At 36.4% G+C, this 16,927-nt stretch overlaps 3 protein-coding genes across 4 annotated transcripts; 1 reads left to right on the top strand and 2 right to left on the bottom strand.

Annotated features, from left to right (window-relative positions):
- Positions 1-2: 2 nt before the first annotated feature.
- Positions 3-4,680, bottom strand: LOC109011572. 2 transcript variants are annotated; one of them, XR_004800855.1, is made up of 6 exons: positions 4,212-4,588; positions 3,121-3,190; positions 2,404-2,481; positions 2,222-2,306; positions 1,652-1,740; positions 3-461 (listed from the first exon to the last, which is right to left on the bottom strand). XR_004800855.1 is itself a non-coding variant. In XM_018992832.2 (5 exons), exons 1-5 carry the CDS (start codon positions 4,509-4,511, stop codon positions 318-320), a joined length of 696 nt encoding a protein of 231 aa, XP_018848377.1. In that variant the 5' UTR covers positions 4,512-4,680; the 3' UTR covers positions 3-317. The 2 variants fall into 2 exon arrangements, 1 of the variants encoding a protein (XP_018848377.1); XM_018992832.2 differs by lacking the exon at positions 3,121-3,190 and having other exon boundaries at positions 4,212-4,680.
- Positions 4,681-12,287: 7,607 nt separating this feature from the next.
- On the top strand, positions 12,288-14,078 carry LOC109011563 (L-lactate dehydrogenase A-like). The gene is made up of 2 exons (XM_018992823.2): positions 12,288-13,075; positions 13,468-14,078. Exons 1-2 carry the CDS (start codon positions 12,467-12,469, stop codon positions 13,909-13,911), a joined length of 1,053 nt encoding a protein of 350 aa, XP_018848368.1. The 5' UTR covers positions 12,288-12,466; the 3' UTR covers positions 13,912-14,078.
- A 711-nt stretch (positions 14,079-14,789) lies between these two features.
- Positions 14,790-16,277, bottom strand: LOC109010394. Its single transcript, XM_018991230.1, has one exon. The coding sequence runs from the start codon at positions 16,275-16,277 to the stop codon at positions 14,790-14,792; it is 1,488 nt and encodes a 495-aa protein (XP_018846775.1).
- Positions 16,278-16,927: the final 650 nt, after the last annotated feature.

Below are 16,927 nucleotides of genomic sequence, written 5' to 3'. Positions count from 1 at the left end.
GACTTTACAATGCAATGCAATTCAATTCTAAATAAATTTGTTGTCATCTTTATGATAAGTACAGATGCAGCTTTCATCATGTTCCAAAAATTCGGAATGGCATGTGTGATGCTGTATCAAAAAGTGACCACAAAGGGGGGAAAAAAAGAACACCTGCTTCGAAAAGCAAAATTTTCACCGCACCAAAAATGGGTGACGTGCAAAAATCAATGGATTTTTAACAGCAGCTGAAGAATGGCCTGCTTCAGACTCCACTGGGCAGTCATCCAAGATTACTTGTGCTCTAATGAGTTTGATAATGGTTCCATCTCAGGTAATCAACTGCTACTGCAGTTGACGATGAAAGGTTTCACATAGTCGATAAATTCAGAGGTCCTGATCCCTAGCTTGAGATCAATCTCCCCACCACCCAACCAGAAGAAATCAGGGTGAAGTTTTACAATTGCTTCATCCAAAATCACCTGAAACCGATTCAGTAGAATACTATATCAATCGAGTAATGCTAGATACAATCATGAGTTGTGTAAATGCCAAACACTCATTTTGAAAAAGAGTGGGATCCACCATTAAAAAAATATTTTTTTCAAAAGGAGTGTGCAGTGCTTGCACACTCTATGACTCCAAATATCATTTCTCATATCAAAATACATGCCATCATGCTCTCTGAAGGACAGATATAACGACTGTCTTATTGAGCAAAAAAAAAAGGGAAAAAGAACAACGTCATTTCATTGATGTTTCTTCCTTTCTAATTTGTGATATTTTTTGTGGCTGTGACAAATAAGAGTATTAATATCATTACCAAGAAAAGAAAAAGAAAAACAAACAGAGTCTTCATTCATTCAATTTTGAGCACTATCTAGGTATGAACCACAAACATGCCTCCAAGAAATCACTAATACATTACCAAGCTAATTCCTTAAAGAACCCACTTTTAACAGATGTATCCGACTGGCAGAAAATCATTGATGCAGCCAAACAATACAATGGGCCACCAGAATACATTCCACAACTGACATATAGAATCCTAACTTTTGCATACAGGGATAGAACAATGAGAGAAACGATATTGAACAGTAAACCTACCCAACAGCTGGCACATAAGGTTGGAAAGATTCAAGTCATAAACGGAGGACCTGTAGGATGAAATACATATTGAATATAGAGAACGCAGCATTTTCCTACCAGAACATTTTTTACACCTGTTTGAAGACACCGGCTTCATGGCTGTCAGCAAGCCCAGGCAATTAAACCTAAAGGGCCAACGTGTTACTGCTACATCAAGCAGGAAAGGACACCCTAAGAGTGCTGTCTGGAAAACATGTGTCAAGTGCATATTATAACAAAAAGACCTTATACAAAGCTTCAAAACTTAAGCATGTTGGAAGAGCTAGTGACCAATAATTGTAGATAGAAGCTTCATCCCTATTCCCTGTTCTTTTAATCATTATATAAGAGTCATGAACATACAGTCAATTACTAGGTCAGGTAACTAGCAACGCATAAAACTTCAAGAGTAATGCAGAATATGAAAATTCCAGTCAATGATAAAATATATGGACAAGAACTCATTTCAGCTCCCATATCAAGTTGGAATCTCTTTAGGATGTGAAAAATCTTACAAATGAATTGCACAAAGAGAGTGTTTTACCGGAATTTCTGTTTTCATGCCAATACATGTCACTGCATTGTGTTCATATCCAGTTAGCTCCACTGACGCCTCCTCAGGAGCAAGCCTCACTGCATAATCATAAATAAACCATTAATACCTTCTTGGATGGATTTTTTTCCAAGTATTTCAGTAGGAAAATTTTAAAGAAAACAAATCATCACAAACGGACTCCATGATCTATATATAAGAGATTTATCCAATGCAACAAAAGGTAACAGTTCTAATAAGAGGAGCGTATATTCAACACTATTTGTTGGATTATGAAATACTGCAACAGTTATTAATAGAGTAAAACAAAAGTAAGAAGAAATGAATCCGTGAGTTGAAAAGTTGAGTCAAGAACATATCAAGATGATCTACGTTGAATAGGTTGCACAATGTATGCTCATTTTTAGTTGTTTTTTACACCCATGCATACTAATGTTTACGTTGTTTTATTTTTGGGGTATGGTAGAAAAGATCCCCTTTTTGCTTTGTTTTAGTAAGAAACAACCATATACACTGAGGCAAGTTCACTCCATTTTGATCATTAACTAGACGAAAACTTACTGTTGAATTTCTTTTTAGCTATCTTTCCATTGTTGAGCGAATACAGAAAGTTTTTAACAGTTTCAGCATTGAATCGAGCAGTATACTGCAACAAAGAAAATGTCCAGAATGCAATATATTTTAGACAGGTCAGAACGCAGATTGTTAATCACAGAGAGAGAGAGAGAGAGAGGGAAAAGCACCTGAACGACAACAACATAATATTTTGAATTGTTTCGATCTCTACAATCAATTACATTCGACTGGGCTTGAGTGTTAACCTGATGGAATGAAATAACTTTAGACCCAAAGCAAAACGATTAGTTGATCCTAACATGAATGCAAGGGAAAGTGGTGGGTTAAATGCTAAACTTCAAAACTATTGCTTATTTTCAAAACACACATAATCAATGTTCTCAACTAGTAAACACAAAGAAACGCAGAAGCCCTATTGTTTGACACTGTATAACTTGAATGGTATTACGTGGCATCTAACACTAATTTCGATGGACAACACTACATACTAAATAAGCAAGAAAACCAACCATCACAAAGTTCAATCCATGCAGTCAGAGATCCAATGTTTATCCCTATGAGTACTCTCACATATGTCTAGAAGTATAAAAAAAATCTAGAAGGACCAAATAAGTTTTGAACTGTCACATCATGGTGCATTTATCACGAGAGCATGTGCTTATATGATTAGGTGATGCCAGGCTCTGATTTTTTCCTTCAAAATTACACGGCTTTAATCATAGCAGACAAACAAATCTCATGGCCAATGACCTGAGCTATGGCTCAGAATATTATTCCTAAAAAGTGTGTCCATGTGTGCCAACTTGAGCCACCAAACAAATTAAGCACTTTAAGTGATAATGTAGCCGAGAGAGAGAGAGAGAGGGAGAGCTTATAAACCAAACCTTTCAATCTCCAAAAGCATAAGCCTGCGCCACTTCCCACTCCCAGTGGCAGAGTTAGGATTTTACTTTACTGGGTGCAAAATTTGAAACAAATATTTCATTCTCTAATAAAAGAACTCATTCAGTTATCTTGTGCAAATTTTCATATTCTAAAAGTATTGCATTATCGCACGATTTATTTTTAATTATATACAAAACATGTGTGATAATGAAACTTACAAATGATATAAATTTGCCATGCAAAATTAGGTAGTAACCAATCTTGATTGATGGTAAAATTACAAGTTTTTTTTTCAAGAAGTCAAAAATGATTTGGTGCAATGATTTCCATTTTCGATTTACATGTGTTACTTTTGTTTTGAATAATTCATTTTTTAAAATAAATGAGAATGATGGACTTATGGGTAGGATGCTTTAAGAGTTGACATCCCATTTTTTTAACATTTTGGGAATATTTTCATTAAATAAATTTTATGTATGTTATGAGAACATAAATTTTTTTAATGATTAAAATTTTTAAAGGGTTTTCCATAATTGAATCAAATTATTTTTATGGTTGTAGTTCCAAAAACAATTCTCATAATTAATCCTACAAATATTTTTGTGGGTGCAACGGTAAAGCAGTTACATATATTTGCACCCACTGATGTGTATGTGGCTTCGCCACAGCCCACTCCCATTGAGTGCTTATAAACCAAGATATCATAGAAGACAATATTTTTTTGTTAAGCAAGACATCATAGAAGACAATCATGGTTACTTCACACGAACAAAATGATTATTATTAAGATTGTTAGGCTAAAATAAATTTTCATCCCTCCTAATTCGGCTAGAGTAATCGATTTGATCCCTAAAGTCTCATTTTGGTCCCCCGATTTTTGTACTTATTGCCAATGTAGCCGTAAAATATTAAGGGAAATGTATTGGTTTTGCGACCATTGACCCATTTTCTGAAAAACTAATCAAGGGAACATCCTCATACATGAGTCCACCAAAATCTACAAATAAATCTTAAAATATGCAGTTCAGCTGCACAAATAGAGTCAGAGAACAACAAAAGGTGATAGGAGTCACAGGACCGAGAGAGTTACCAAGACGATGCTTTTGCAGAGATGTTGAATGGTGGATGCGGCGAGGGCGTCTCTTCGTGATTCGAGGGGCCAATCGTAGTAATCGGAAGGGACCTTTTTGAAGGAGAAGTCGTTGACGCTGTGGGCACGGAGGATCGAGGAGAGGCGAGCTTGGGTGTCGCACACAGCGTGGGAGAAGGGAAGAGGAGTGAGGAGGGAAGATGCAGAGAGGTCATGGGATGAGAAAGAGAGCTCAAGTTTTGAGATGCGATGGAGGATCTGGGTTTGCACTCGCTCTAGCTCTTCTACCGCCTTTTCCATTGAGTTCTGCTAGCTCTCCCCTCTCCCGTCTCTCTCTCCTTCTGCCTCTGGGTCAGTGAGTCTCTATTTCCAATCATTTACGATGGTAAAAGAGATGACAAAGTCTATCGCTAAGCGAATTTTAGTTTTACTTTAACGACGAAGGCGAGAAGGTGATTTTAAGTAGAGTAATTTTATTCGTAGTCCGGTTTTGAAATCACACTATACACTTATGACGTGGCAAATTCGGTTTATAAAATTATTCGGTTTTATATTTTTTTAATATTTTATATTTTTAAAAAATATTAAAAAAGTATAAAAAAAGAAATATTTTTATAATTATTGATAACACTGAATTGTGCTACTCAGACGATAGATTAATACCACTCAAAAGAGATTATGAGTAGCGAATAATTCTATGTAACATTCACATGATGTTAGGTTAAAAAGCATTTGAGAATGTTAACGATGTCTGTCTGCAACGGGTCAAATCCCAATTCGATCACACATTTTAGTCCGGACTAATCATCCACCTAAAGTTATTTTTACAACACTTCGTATAATCGTGTTTTAAAATAAAAATATTTATATAAAATGAAATTATTTTATAAACTACTCTTCATTTAAAATATATATATATATTTATATAAAAGATTGTGAAAAATATTGAAATCTCCAAATCACTCGTTAACCACACCAGAGGATGTTGGGCCATGCAATTTTGCGACTACATAGTGACTAGTGAGCAGTTATTTAAACGAGAAATACTATTTATTATCCCCACATCACAAATTAATATGTAATTTGTTAATTTTTATCATTTTATTTAAATATATATATTTATACATTAATATGCAATCCTCACTTTCTTTTTCTTTTTTTCTTTCAGGGAAATATGAAATGCCATTTGTTGGGAATAAAGGCTACCTGAGGCCCATAAAGTATAATCTCGAGGACTGCCCAACCCAGGAAGAGATTGTATGATTAGTGAGAGAACCGATCTTCAAGTCAAAATGAGAGCATATTATTAGAGCAATGTTACATATAATTTTTATTTGAAAATTGTAATATAAGTTTAGATAATTTTATCTTTAAAAATTTTTAAAATTATAAAAATATCCTTCTTAAAATGATACATTTTCTCATTTAATAAAGAGCCTACACATACTATCTCTAATTGGAGATTGTAAATAGAATTTCTCATATTATTATAGAGAGTTACTAGAGATATAAAAGGATGTTCCAAACTCATGTGTTACTGTACCACATTAGTTTAAGTTTTTTTTTCCCCCTCCCCTCCCTCCATTGCGAACCCGTGTTGCCGTCCTTAACAAACAATCGATGTCGTTCGTCGAAGTTGGCCCCAGAAACCAACTGACATTGCCACCGCCGTTCCTATACCTCACCAATAGCAAACAACTGAGTCACTGACATCTCTCTCGCAATCTCTCTTTCTCTCATATTCCTTCAATTATCTTTTTTCTCTCATATTCCTTCCATTTTCTCAACAATCAAACAGAGAACAACCATTATTTTCCTTTCATCTCCTCAACAATCAAACAGAGAAATACTAGGAGGTAGAGGGCTATTGGCGACTCAATAGGACTGGGGTGTAGGGGAATTGGCAAATGGCTCTCTGTCTGGGGGGCTTTGTGAAAGGAAAGTGGGGAAAGGGGTATTGGGGGCGTAGGGGGAGAGTGAGAAAAAACAAACGCAAAGGAAAGTTGGGGGAAGGGGCACAAGCGAGGAAGTGAAATGGAAAAAAAAAAAAAATTGAAAGTGGAGGAGAGGGTACTAGGGTGGGGAACTGAAATAATAATAATAAAAATTAACGATCACGTTAGTTTGTAGGATTCATTTATGTCTCTAATGCTTTTCACTATATATTCCTCATAGCTGTCATAGCATAGTGTGAGGAGTTGGCAAGATGGCGACGAAAGGACCCATGGGATATGAGGTTGTGAAAGGTGTGATACCCTATTATGATAAGTGATAAGGGTATGTGGTGTATGAGACACTGCATTACTCAATAAATAGAAGTTATTACTTTTTATAATGGTCCAATAGGATTCTAATTGTATTATTAATTAGTTATTTTAGAGTATAGGTCATGTGGTTTAGTTTTTTTATTGGGGGCGTTACAAATGGTATCAGAGTCTATTCTAATTAGAAATGTAGAACTTGAGCCGTGCTACCTATAACGGATTTATTGTGATATCCTATTATGATAAGTGATAAATGTAGGTGGTGTATGAGATATCACATTATTTGTGAATGAGAAGTTCTTACTCTTTATAATGGTCCAATGAGACTCCAATTATATTATTGACTAGTTATTTTAGAGTATAGGCAATGTCGTTTGGATCTTCTATTGAGACGTTACAAAAGGAGATTTCGTCTCCGTAAAATGGCAAGCAACCCTAAAGTAAGTAGAGAATGCTAAACTAGTGATAGCAAGAATGAACGTTTCGACGAATTGGTCCCGTTTGGATAGTGAAAGTATTTTATCTTATCTCATTATTACAACTTTTTCAAATTTTCACACAAAATATAATAAACAATCTAATTTTTTCAAATGTCAAAATAATAATAATATTAAAAAATAATTTTCTAACAGTATTTTATTCAACTTTCATCTAAAACTATATGATATCATCTCACTATCCAAATTGTACCTAAAATGTGACATGAGAATTAAAATTTTTCCATAAATGCTTCTAATTAGCGTGAATGTTATAATCATAAAAATAATATCTACCTAATCATAAAAAGAATTACAATTTCTTAACTAGATATTAATCCCAACAAAGAGAGAGAGAGAAGAATAATCACACCACATGTAGGAAAAATATGAATGTGGCCTCTTTATTTTTGGTAGGGGTGGGCAGCGGGGCCCCGCCCCCCGCTACCCCGCGGGAGGAGGATTGACCCTAGTGGGGCCTCGCCCCCCGCTCCGCACTCTTCCTATTTTTAATGTAAAAAATTATAATTTTTAATATTTATATAAGTAATTTATATAAATATATTGTATATAAATATATATATAATTTGTTAAAAACTTGAATTCAACTTCAAGTTAATGGATTGCTTGTTAAGTCTCATATTGCTTAATTATCACAATTGTATTACCTTGATCGCCTATATAATGGTTAGCCTAGGAGGTCAAAATAATCTAAAATATAACTCTAATGAGTTTGTATTTTTTTTAATGTATAAATTTCAATTTATACTTTAAATTATATTTTTTAGACAATGGGTTGAGCGAGAGGCGGGGCAGGGAATGAAACCCCTCTATCCACAGGGTGCGGGCGGGGGGCAGGGAGGGGGTGCCCCCGCCCCGCACCATGCGGGTGCACCCCTAATATTTGGTAGACCTTTGAATGTTTGAAACTTCCAATTTAAAATCCGGTACCTTTTATTTTTTTATTGCAACTAAATAGATAGAAACTCAAAATCAATATTCTCGTGAACAATAACCTCCGTTTTTTTGTTTAATGCATTATTCCCGCGGGTCATTGAAGTGAGTATTCATTCTTTTTTCTTTTTGGTTCTCTTTCATCTGTACATAATATACATACTTTTCATCCCCGCAGCAGGGATTATGCCCTTCTTTGTTCTGTTCTTCATCATGTATCTATTTTCCCAGTAACGTCATGTTCTTATTGCTGGTTTTAATTTGTTTGCTTGTTTGTTTGAGATCGAATTCTGGCTAAAGCCATGGAAATCGTACCAGTTCTACCGTCTCTACAACATCAATGTGCTACAAGTAATTTATACCATTATAATTATCATAATTTTTTAAACTTCTTTCATGGGTTACAACAATTTTGGAGCAGTTAAATCTCATGCATAGATCACATATATAATTCAGCAGTATTGCTTAAATAATTACAAAAAAAAAAACCCCGAGAAAAGCTTGAGAAGCATTCCCGTGGGTTTAACCAGAATTGTGAATTGTTTTTAGCTAAATTGTGAATTCTAATGTCCAAAAAAAAAAAAAAAGGAACAACCCGGAAACTCGGGTTTCGGACTTTTAAAACCGGTTTCATCTGGGTTTTAGCTTGGGTCTGACCCGGGCTAAACCCGAGTTCTGGTCTGGGTATATTTAAATTTATAGGCCAGAACCCAGATGAACATGGTACTAGTTTGGATAGTGAAAGTGTTTTATCTCATTTTATCATTATAATTTTTTCAAATTTTCACACAAAATATAATAAATAATTTAACTTTCTCAAATTTTAAAATAATAATAATATTAAAAAATAATATGTTAACAATATTTTATTCAATTTTTAACTAAAACCATCTCATATCTTCTCACTATCCAAACCGCATCTAAAATGTGACATGAGAATTACAATTTGGAAAATGCTGGTCATCTCGCTGATAGCTCTCGCTGAGTATTTTTAAATTTTTTGTTCACTTTAATAATTAAGTAAATATTTTTTTAATAATATTGTTAATTTGTTTTTAAAAAAAATTAACTAGCGAAAGCTCCTAGCACTAGCGGTGAGAGTAGAGGTTGTGGAGCCACCCTTACAATTTTTCCATAAATGTTTCTAGTTAGCGTGAATCTCATAATCATAAAAATAATATCTATCTAGTAATAAAAAGAATACAATTTCTTAAGTAGATATTAATCCCAACAAAAAGAGAGAGAGATAAAAGAACAATCACACCACATGTACGTAGGAAAAATATGAATGCGGTCTCTTTTATTTTTGGTGGACCTTTGAGCCGTTGAGGCATCGTTTATTTTCATAAAACATCTATTTTTATCTAATTATTGTAATTTTTTTAAATTTTTTATATAAAATAAAATAATTAATTTAATTTTTTTAAATTTTAAAATAATAATAATATTAAAAAGAATATATTTTAATAATATTTTATTTAATTTTTAACTTTTATATCAACTTATCTTATATCATCTATGAAAATAAACGAGACTCATAAAACTTCCGGTTTAGATATGGGAAACCATGTTCTTAGACTCGTAAAAAAGTCTTCGCTGCCGTTGGTTATATTGGAATTAGGCATATTCCTTTAGAGAGTAACTAATAGTTTGATTAATTTACTAATTTATTGCAGAATGGCACCACCTATAGATAGTCTTTAGTACCATTCATCATCTATTGTAGCGGATTCAAATCTCTCAAGTTTCAACTATTAGAGCTGATGTCCCCATCAATCTTTATCTAATAAAAAAAAACTAACACTTCGTTTTACCTTTTTCTTTTTGAAAAAGTTTCCATGGACTTTTTTTTCTCACTTTAAATATTCTTAAGCAATGCGACAATATTTTTATTGTCTCCGGCCAGCCATATAATTTCTTGATATGATATTTTTAATGAACATTTCAAGTGCATGTCTGTGATATAAAAATAATTAAAAATATGATATATATATATTTATATAAACATCATTCTTTAATAGATTTTAATTCAACGTATATATTCTCAATTTTATTTCACGTAGGGGTGCTATCTGTCCCCTATGGAGCGGTGTAATCCTCACCTAGCCCCCCGCGGGGGCGGGGGAACCCGTCCCGGATAACGGGGTGCAGGTGGAGGGGGTTCGCCCCTCGCACCCTACTGGGCCGAAGGCCCAAAAACTGCTAAAATGGGCCTAAAATGGCCCAGAAACTGCTTCTGGGCCATTTTGGGCCCATAAAAATAGATATTTTTTTTTCAAAAAAAAAAAAATAACGTTAGATGAAACCCCTAAATTTCAAAAATGAGTTTCGGATTGGAACCTTAAATTGATTTAGGGTTCCAATATACAAAAAAAATAAAAACAAAAATAAACAAACAAACACACGAATCAAACACATGCACAAATTTTTCCACAGCACACAAATTCACAATTATTCTCATCCTCCATCTCCGATTCAACCCAACCTTCATCCAATCTCTAATCCAAAACTAAAAAAAAAAAAAGAATGGGTTTCAGATTTTTTACATTTGAGTGGCGGCAAATTCGAAGTGAAAATTAACTTTAAGTTTGCACGAGTGACTGGAAAGTAGAAACCCGATGGGCGGTGGTGCTGCTCATGCAGTCGTGGACTCGTGCGAGACGGAGAGAGAGAATAGTTCGAATGAGAGAGATTGCGAGACTGAGAACTGAGAAGTGAGAGAGCGCGAGAGACTCAGAGAGAGTGATAGATGAGAGTTCGAGAAGGTCTGGGAAGGGAAACAGACACGGGGAGGGGGGGAAACCTTAACTAAAAGTGAAACGACACCGTTTCATTTTACTTATGGGTTTTTTTTATATATATAATTTTAATTATATCTATATATATTAAGCGGGGTGGGGGAAAAGCGGAGTCGGGCTTCGCCCCCTCTGTCCCCTGCCTCTGCAGCTGTCTTGGGGTGCGGACAGGGGCCTTGGCACCCCGCTTGAGCGGGCTGAAACCCTCGCCCTGCATGGGTGGGGGCGGGGCGAACGGGGAGGATCAGCAAGGTGCGGGGCCCCGCTGCCCACCCCTAGTTTCACATAATGATTTATTTAATGATAAAAGTGTTAAAATATAAATATAAATAATAAAATTAATATTTTTCTTTTAATTTAAATTTTTAGAATAAGTAGTAATTTTATATAATATAATAATAATTTAAATTTTTAAGATAAATGATAATTTTTATAAGAAGAATATGAAAATCAAAACGAATTTACAAAGCACGTCACAACAACACGAAGTTTCTATCGAGAATAAAGTCTTCAACTTCTACTTTCACAAAATCAAATATAAAACCCCACATCGGAGATTTTTCTATTCAACGTCTCACATAACCTCTCGTGTTCAAAAGCAAAGATATTCGACGCGTTTACATGACTATTTAGCTTGCTTTTGATTAGATTGGAGTAGGTAGCAAGAAATTAAGCCGTATAGAAAGTAATTGGCTGGCTGGCATCGGGCTTTGATTGGAGTAGGTATAAGAAACCCACAAAAAAGTGGGCCTGCTCATGAAGAAGTCATTCCCTTGACCTTGGCTGCTCGATCTGACATAACGTGCAACACCATGCGTGCTCTGCTGATCCATTACTTTCCTTCCTTCTTCCCATTTTACTTGCTCTACAAATCTTGACCACCAGCCTACCGCGCCTGACCCTCATCATCCTTGTTGTCTGCGTTCAGCACGCACGTTAACATGGCGTGGGTCCTCTCCCTACATCCATATTGTTGATCCACTTGCATTCTCAAATAGCTAGGGTTATTAATAATTCACCTTATTGTTGATTAATAAAGATTATGTTAGCTGGATCGATCGCGTCGTACGTATTCTGAGTTTGTTTCTTGGGTCTGATGTATATTTTATTTTTTTTACAAATTGTTTAAAATAGTTACCACCAGAAAATGTATGTGCGTTAATTTTTTAAAATGTTTAAAATATATTTAAAAATCGGTTAAAAAAAGGATAGATTGCCTGCCCAGCAATAAGAGTTAGTTGGCCGGCAATACAGTAGCACTGCCACTGCCCTATAAATTAATCTAATATAAAGTAATGAGTTGAAAGAAAAATATTATTTATTTTTTCTTAATTATTTTTTAGGTCAAACTAAATGTTTAAAATATTATTTATTATCACGAATATAATTAAAAAATAGAAATGAAGAGTAATAGAATATATAAGATTTTCATGGTAAAAGTTGTCATTGGTTTAAACGCAAAAACCATGGTCCATGGTAGGCTTTACTTAGAGGGTGGTTAAAGCAAAAAGGCCGATGGCGTTGGTATATATATACTTCCTAATATTTCGGTCCTGGAGAAATAAACAAGTTAAGTCGGTTGTTCTTTCATCGAGAACGTTGAATGACGTTCTCCCTACTCCAACTGCATGTTCTAGAACTTCTTTCCCTCCTTCCGATCAATATAAAAGTCCACAACTCCACCATTGCTCTACACAACAAATCCTTCGTACAAAGTTATACAAACAGCTAAATCTCTTCCATCACTACTTTTCTGAGTTTTCATAATGCACAAGAGTTCTTCAAACTCGTCTTTGGGACCGGGAGGCCTGGACCTAACCCAGGCCTTCTTCAAGCCCATCCACAGCGCCGCTCCTCCCTCCCCGACCAAGCGCCACACCAAGATCTCCGTCATCGGAGCCGGTAATGTGGGCATGGCAATAGCCCAAACCATCCTAACCCAAGACCTCGCCGACGAGCTCGTCCTCGTCGACGCCAAGCCCGAAAAGCTCCGCGGCGAAATGCTCGACCTTCAGCACGCCGCTGCCTTCCTCCCCCGCACCAAAATCATCGCCTCAGTCGATTACTCAGTTACCTCCGGGTCCGATCTCTGCATTGTCACGGCAGGGGCCCGCCAAATCCAAGACGAGTCTAGGCTGAACCTCCTCCAGAGGAATGTGTCTCTTTTCCAGAAGATCATACCCCCGCTCGCGCAGTACTCCCCCGAAACCATTCTGCTGATCGTTTCCAATCCCGTGGATGTGCTGACTTACGTGGCGTGGAAGCTATCCGGTTTCCCGTCGAACCGGGTTATAGGGTCTGGCACTAATCTGGATTCTTCCCGGTTTCGGTTCCTCATTGCAGATCATCTTGACGTCAATGCTCAGGATGTGCAGGTGAGTGCATGGAGCTCCAAGTTCTGTTCAAGCAGACACCAGTGTTTCGGATAATTAATGTTTGTTTGAAAACATAACATCGATTTTCATTTTTTTCAAGATGTCATTTCAGTTTTACTTGAGAATTAGCCCGCATGCAAGTTTGGTCGTAACTCGTAAGGTTATAACTTATACTAACAATTGACAAAGTGTTTTGAATTTTACATCCATTTGTGGAAAATTTGACAAATATTTACAAGTTTCCTTGCAGTACTTGATTTTCATTGATCCATTTATGTTGTGATAACCTTTTCTACTAAGTACGAAAACGACTAAAATAAAGTCCATATATATGTACTGGAACAGCAGCTAATTGCTTAGCTAACCCGCCGTTTGCTTCATGATTAATGTAGGCTTATATAGTTGGGGAGCATGGTGATAGCTCGGTGGCTCTATGGTCGAGCATAAGTGTCGGTGGCGTGCCCATACTGAGCTTCCTAGAGAAACAACAAATCGCGTACGAAAAGGAAACCTTGAAGAATATTCACAAAGCGGTCATAGGTGGTGCTTACGAAGTGATCAGCCTCAAGGGGTACACGTCGTGGGCGATTGGGTACTCGGTGGCAAACCTGGCTCGGTCCATAATCAGAAACCAGAGGAAGATCCACCCAATATCGGTACTTGCAAGTGGGTTCTATGGCATTGAAGGTGGGGAACTGTTCTTGAGCTTGCCGGCACAGCTTGGTAGGGTCGGTGTCCTGGGCGTCGCCAACGTTCATCTCACGGATGAGGAGGCGCAACAGCTGAGGGAGTCGGCTAAGACCATCCTCGAGGTGCAAAACCAGTTGAAGATATGACACATGAGTCGCAGTGGACCGCTAGCTACCTTTTGCATCAGCATGTGTATGCGTACTAATTTAGGAGTTTGACATGTTCTGCCGTTGGGGAGCAAACTTAATTAGGGCATGGGTCCCTTGATTTTATATATTATGGACTAGTCTAGTACTTAACACGCTTTGGTTTCGGTTTATTTTCCCCATGCAGTTTCGGTTTGTTTAACCGATCGATACCAATATATATATAAGTACAATATTAATTTACTTTGTTATTGCAAATTAAAACATCCCTTTGTAACTTTGTTACCAATAAGAATTAGAAAAGTTTATACAATTTAAATTTTGAAAAACCATAAGATCTTCAATACATAATAAGGTTAATTTACATAGGGGCAATCAATCAGTTCATTCATTAGTTCCCTTCATTCAATATATCGCACGCTTAGCTCAACTTCTCGGTCAATCTTGAATAAAATCTTTGATAATCGATCAATTTATATTTGATTTATATTTTTATCTTAATCTATCTTTTTATTTTAGACGTTATTGTATTTGCATATGATATTTTCATTTTTATGTTCAAAATCGCTTAGAAATATTTTTCCTATTTTAATATTTTGATTGCGGGTGATCTTCATCTCTAGTTGTTGTTGAGAGCTAGTGGTTTTTATACCCCGGGAGCTATAAACCGGTTTTTTTTTTTTTTCAAAGGAAAGGTTGTGTACATAGGAACCGGGTAAGCAGGTAACGGGAAAGCTTTTGTCAAATAAATAAGGAGTTGGAATTTCCTTTTAACCAAGTAGTTTTATAATATGAGTTCTGCTATATACAGTTACTTTTGTATACTTTTTGTATATTCTACTGATCATGTGATTGATCAAATAAATACTTATTTTATATTAAAAAAAGTAATGTAATTTGTCAAAACCAGAAGGCTTATCCACTTTAGGAATTAAAACAATAAAGGAGGCAGTATAAAATATGGGAAAGGAATTATTAAGAAAAAAATCAGAGATAGCAGTCAACAAATCATCTTTAACCAGATCCCAGCAGACCCTATAAAAACCCGAGCCAAAACCATCTGGACCAGGACTACTATCAATGGGAATACTGAAAAGAGCATCCTTAATATCTTCTAAAGAAGGAGCTCTACAAAGCGCCAAATTCTCATCCTCAGTAATCACATGAGAAATCAAATCACTAAGATTTGGCAACTCACGAGTACCCCCAACCCCCAAAAAATTTTTAAAGTAATCAACAGCAGCATTATGAATATCATAAGGGGTATTTAAGCAAGAACCATCAACCAAGCGCATCTCTTTAATCCTTTTATGATTTTTAGCATTAAGGAAAGCATGATAAAACTTAGAATTTTGATCTCCATCTTGCAACCAACTTTTTTTAACCATATGAGCAAGCCGGGTGTCCTCCCTATCCCTCCAAATAGAAAGATCCAAATTAGTTTGAAGGAGATCTTTATCATCATCAATATTAAAGCAAGTCTGAAGTCTATTTTCAAGAACCGCAATACGATCCTCTAATTGATTAATGATAAAATCAGTTCTACCAAAAATAGACCGATTCCAATCCCTTAAAGCCACCTTAACCCTTTTCAATTTATGAGACAGATTAGCAAGGCCAACGCCATGCCCCTCAGCGTTCCACACACTCTCAACAAGACGAAAGAAGTCACTATGATCAGACCACATAAATTGAAATCTGAAAGGACTAGGACCATACCTAAAAGGATCCTCACCCATTTGGATCACCAATGGGGAATGATCAGAAGTAGTACGAGCCAAAACCTGAAAAAAAACATTAGGAAAACAATTAAGAAAATTAGAATCAATGAAACATCTATCTAACCTTGCCCAGCAACGAGCCAGTCCACCCTGACCATTGCACCAAGTCATACTGGGGCCTTTAGCGCACATATCCAACCAGCCATTGTTATGAATGCACAAGTTGAAATCTTCCATAGCAGCAAAAGGCCGAGGATGACCACCTCGTCGTTCCGAGTCATTTTTAATAATGTTGAAGTCCCCACAAATAACCCAAGGAAGGTTACCACACCCAGAAGCTTCCAAGTCCTCCCACAACATTTTCCTCTCTAGCTGGGTGCATTTAGCATACACAATGGTAAGGACGAAAACATGCCCATTCTCTTCAATTTTTACTGACATGAATTGATTAGACCCAGCCAACCAATGAACAGAAACAGTAGAATTCCAGAGTAACCAAATTTTTCCATGTTGTTCTTCATTTGTAAGATACAAATCACAATTGAAACGTCCCAAAAAATTAGGAATTTTATCCTCCTTCAAGAAAGGTTCGGCCAAGGCAATGACACTAGGCCGAAATTTTCTAACAAGTTTCTTTAAACGCATATGAGAAGTACCAAGACCCCGAATATTCCAAAAAAGAATTGGACTAATCATAAATTTAATTTGGAAGGGCGAGTAACCACCCTGGTGGAGCTTCGCTTTTGGATCTTACCAATCAGAAGCTTTGGGCCTTCTGAGTCAGAACAATATTCTTTGGACATATCAGCTTTCAACTTGTCCCTCTCCAGTTCACAATCTGAGTTAATGGCCATGTTCAAGTCTTGCTCGTCCACAAGCCCATCATGATCAATGTCTTCATCACGTTCCTCTTCAAGTTCCTCAATTAACATGTGTTCCAAATACACCTTTGAATTGGGCCCATTACAAAAAGCAGCAACCTCCTTTCCATGGCCCAGCAATTCCAAAACCGGCTCATTTCCCTCACTTTGAATCTCAAAACGGGCCCCATTAGCAGCCTGTTCTTCACGCGGCCCACGAGAAACCTCAATCTCCATCCCTGTACCTGCATCGTCTTCATCAACAGCATTCACCAACGTAACCGGCGCCACATCCTTGCCACCCATTGGAATTTCTACAAAATCAGTCCCCGAAATCAATAAAGAAGCAACCTTTATTGAAGACTCCTTCACAGGTAGAATCGGTTCCTCCACCGCCATGACTTCATGTGACTCCATGTTTTGAGCTATTTGATC

This window comes from Juglans regia, chromosome 2, assembly GCF_001411555.2.
Source record: "Juglans regia cultivar Chandler chromosome 2, Walnut 2.0, whole genome shotgun sequence".
NCBI classification, from domain to species: Eukaryota; Viridiplantae; Streptophyta; class Magnoliopsida; order Fagales; family Juglandaceae; genus Juglans; species Juglans regia.
Note: the sequence above shows the minus strand (reverse complement) of the source record. Positions and strands in the feature narration are given on the sequence as shown.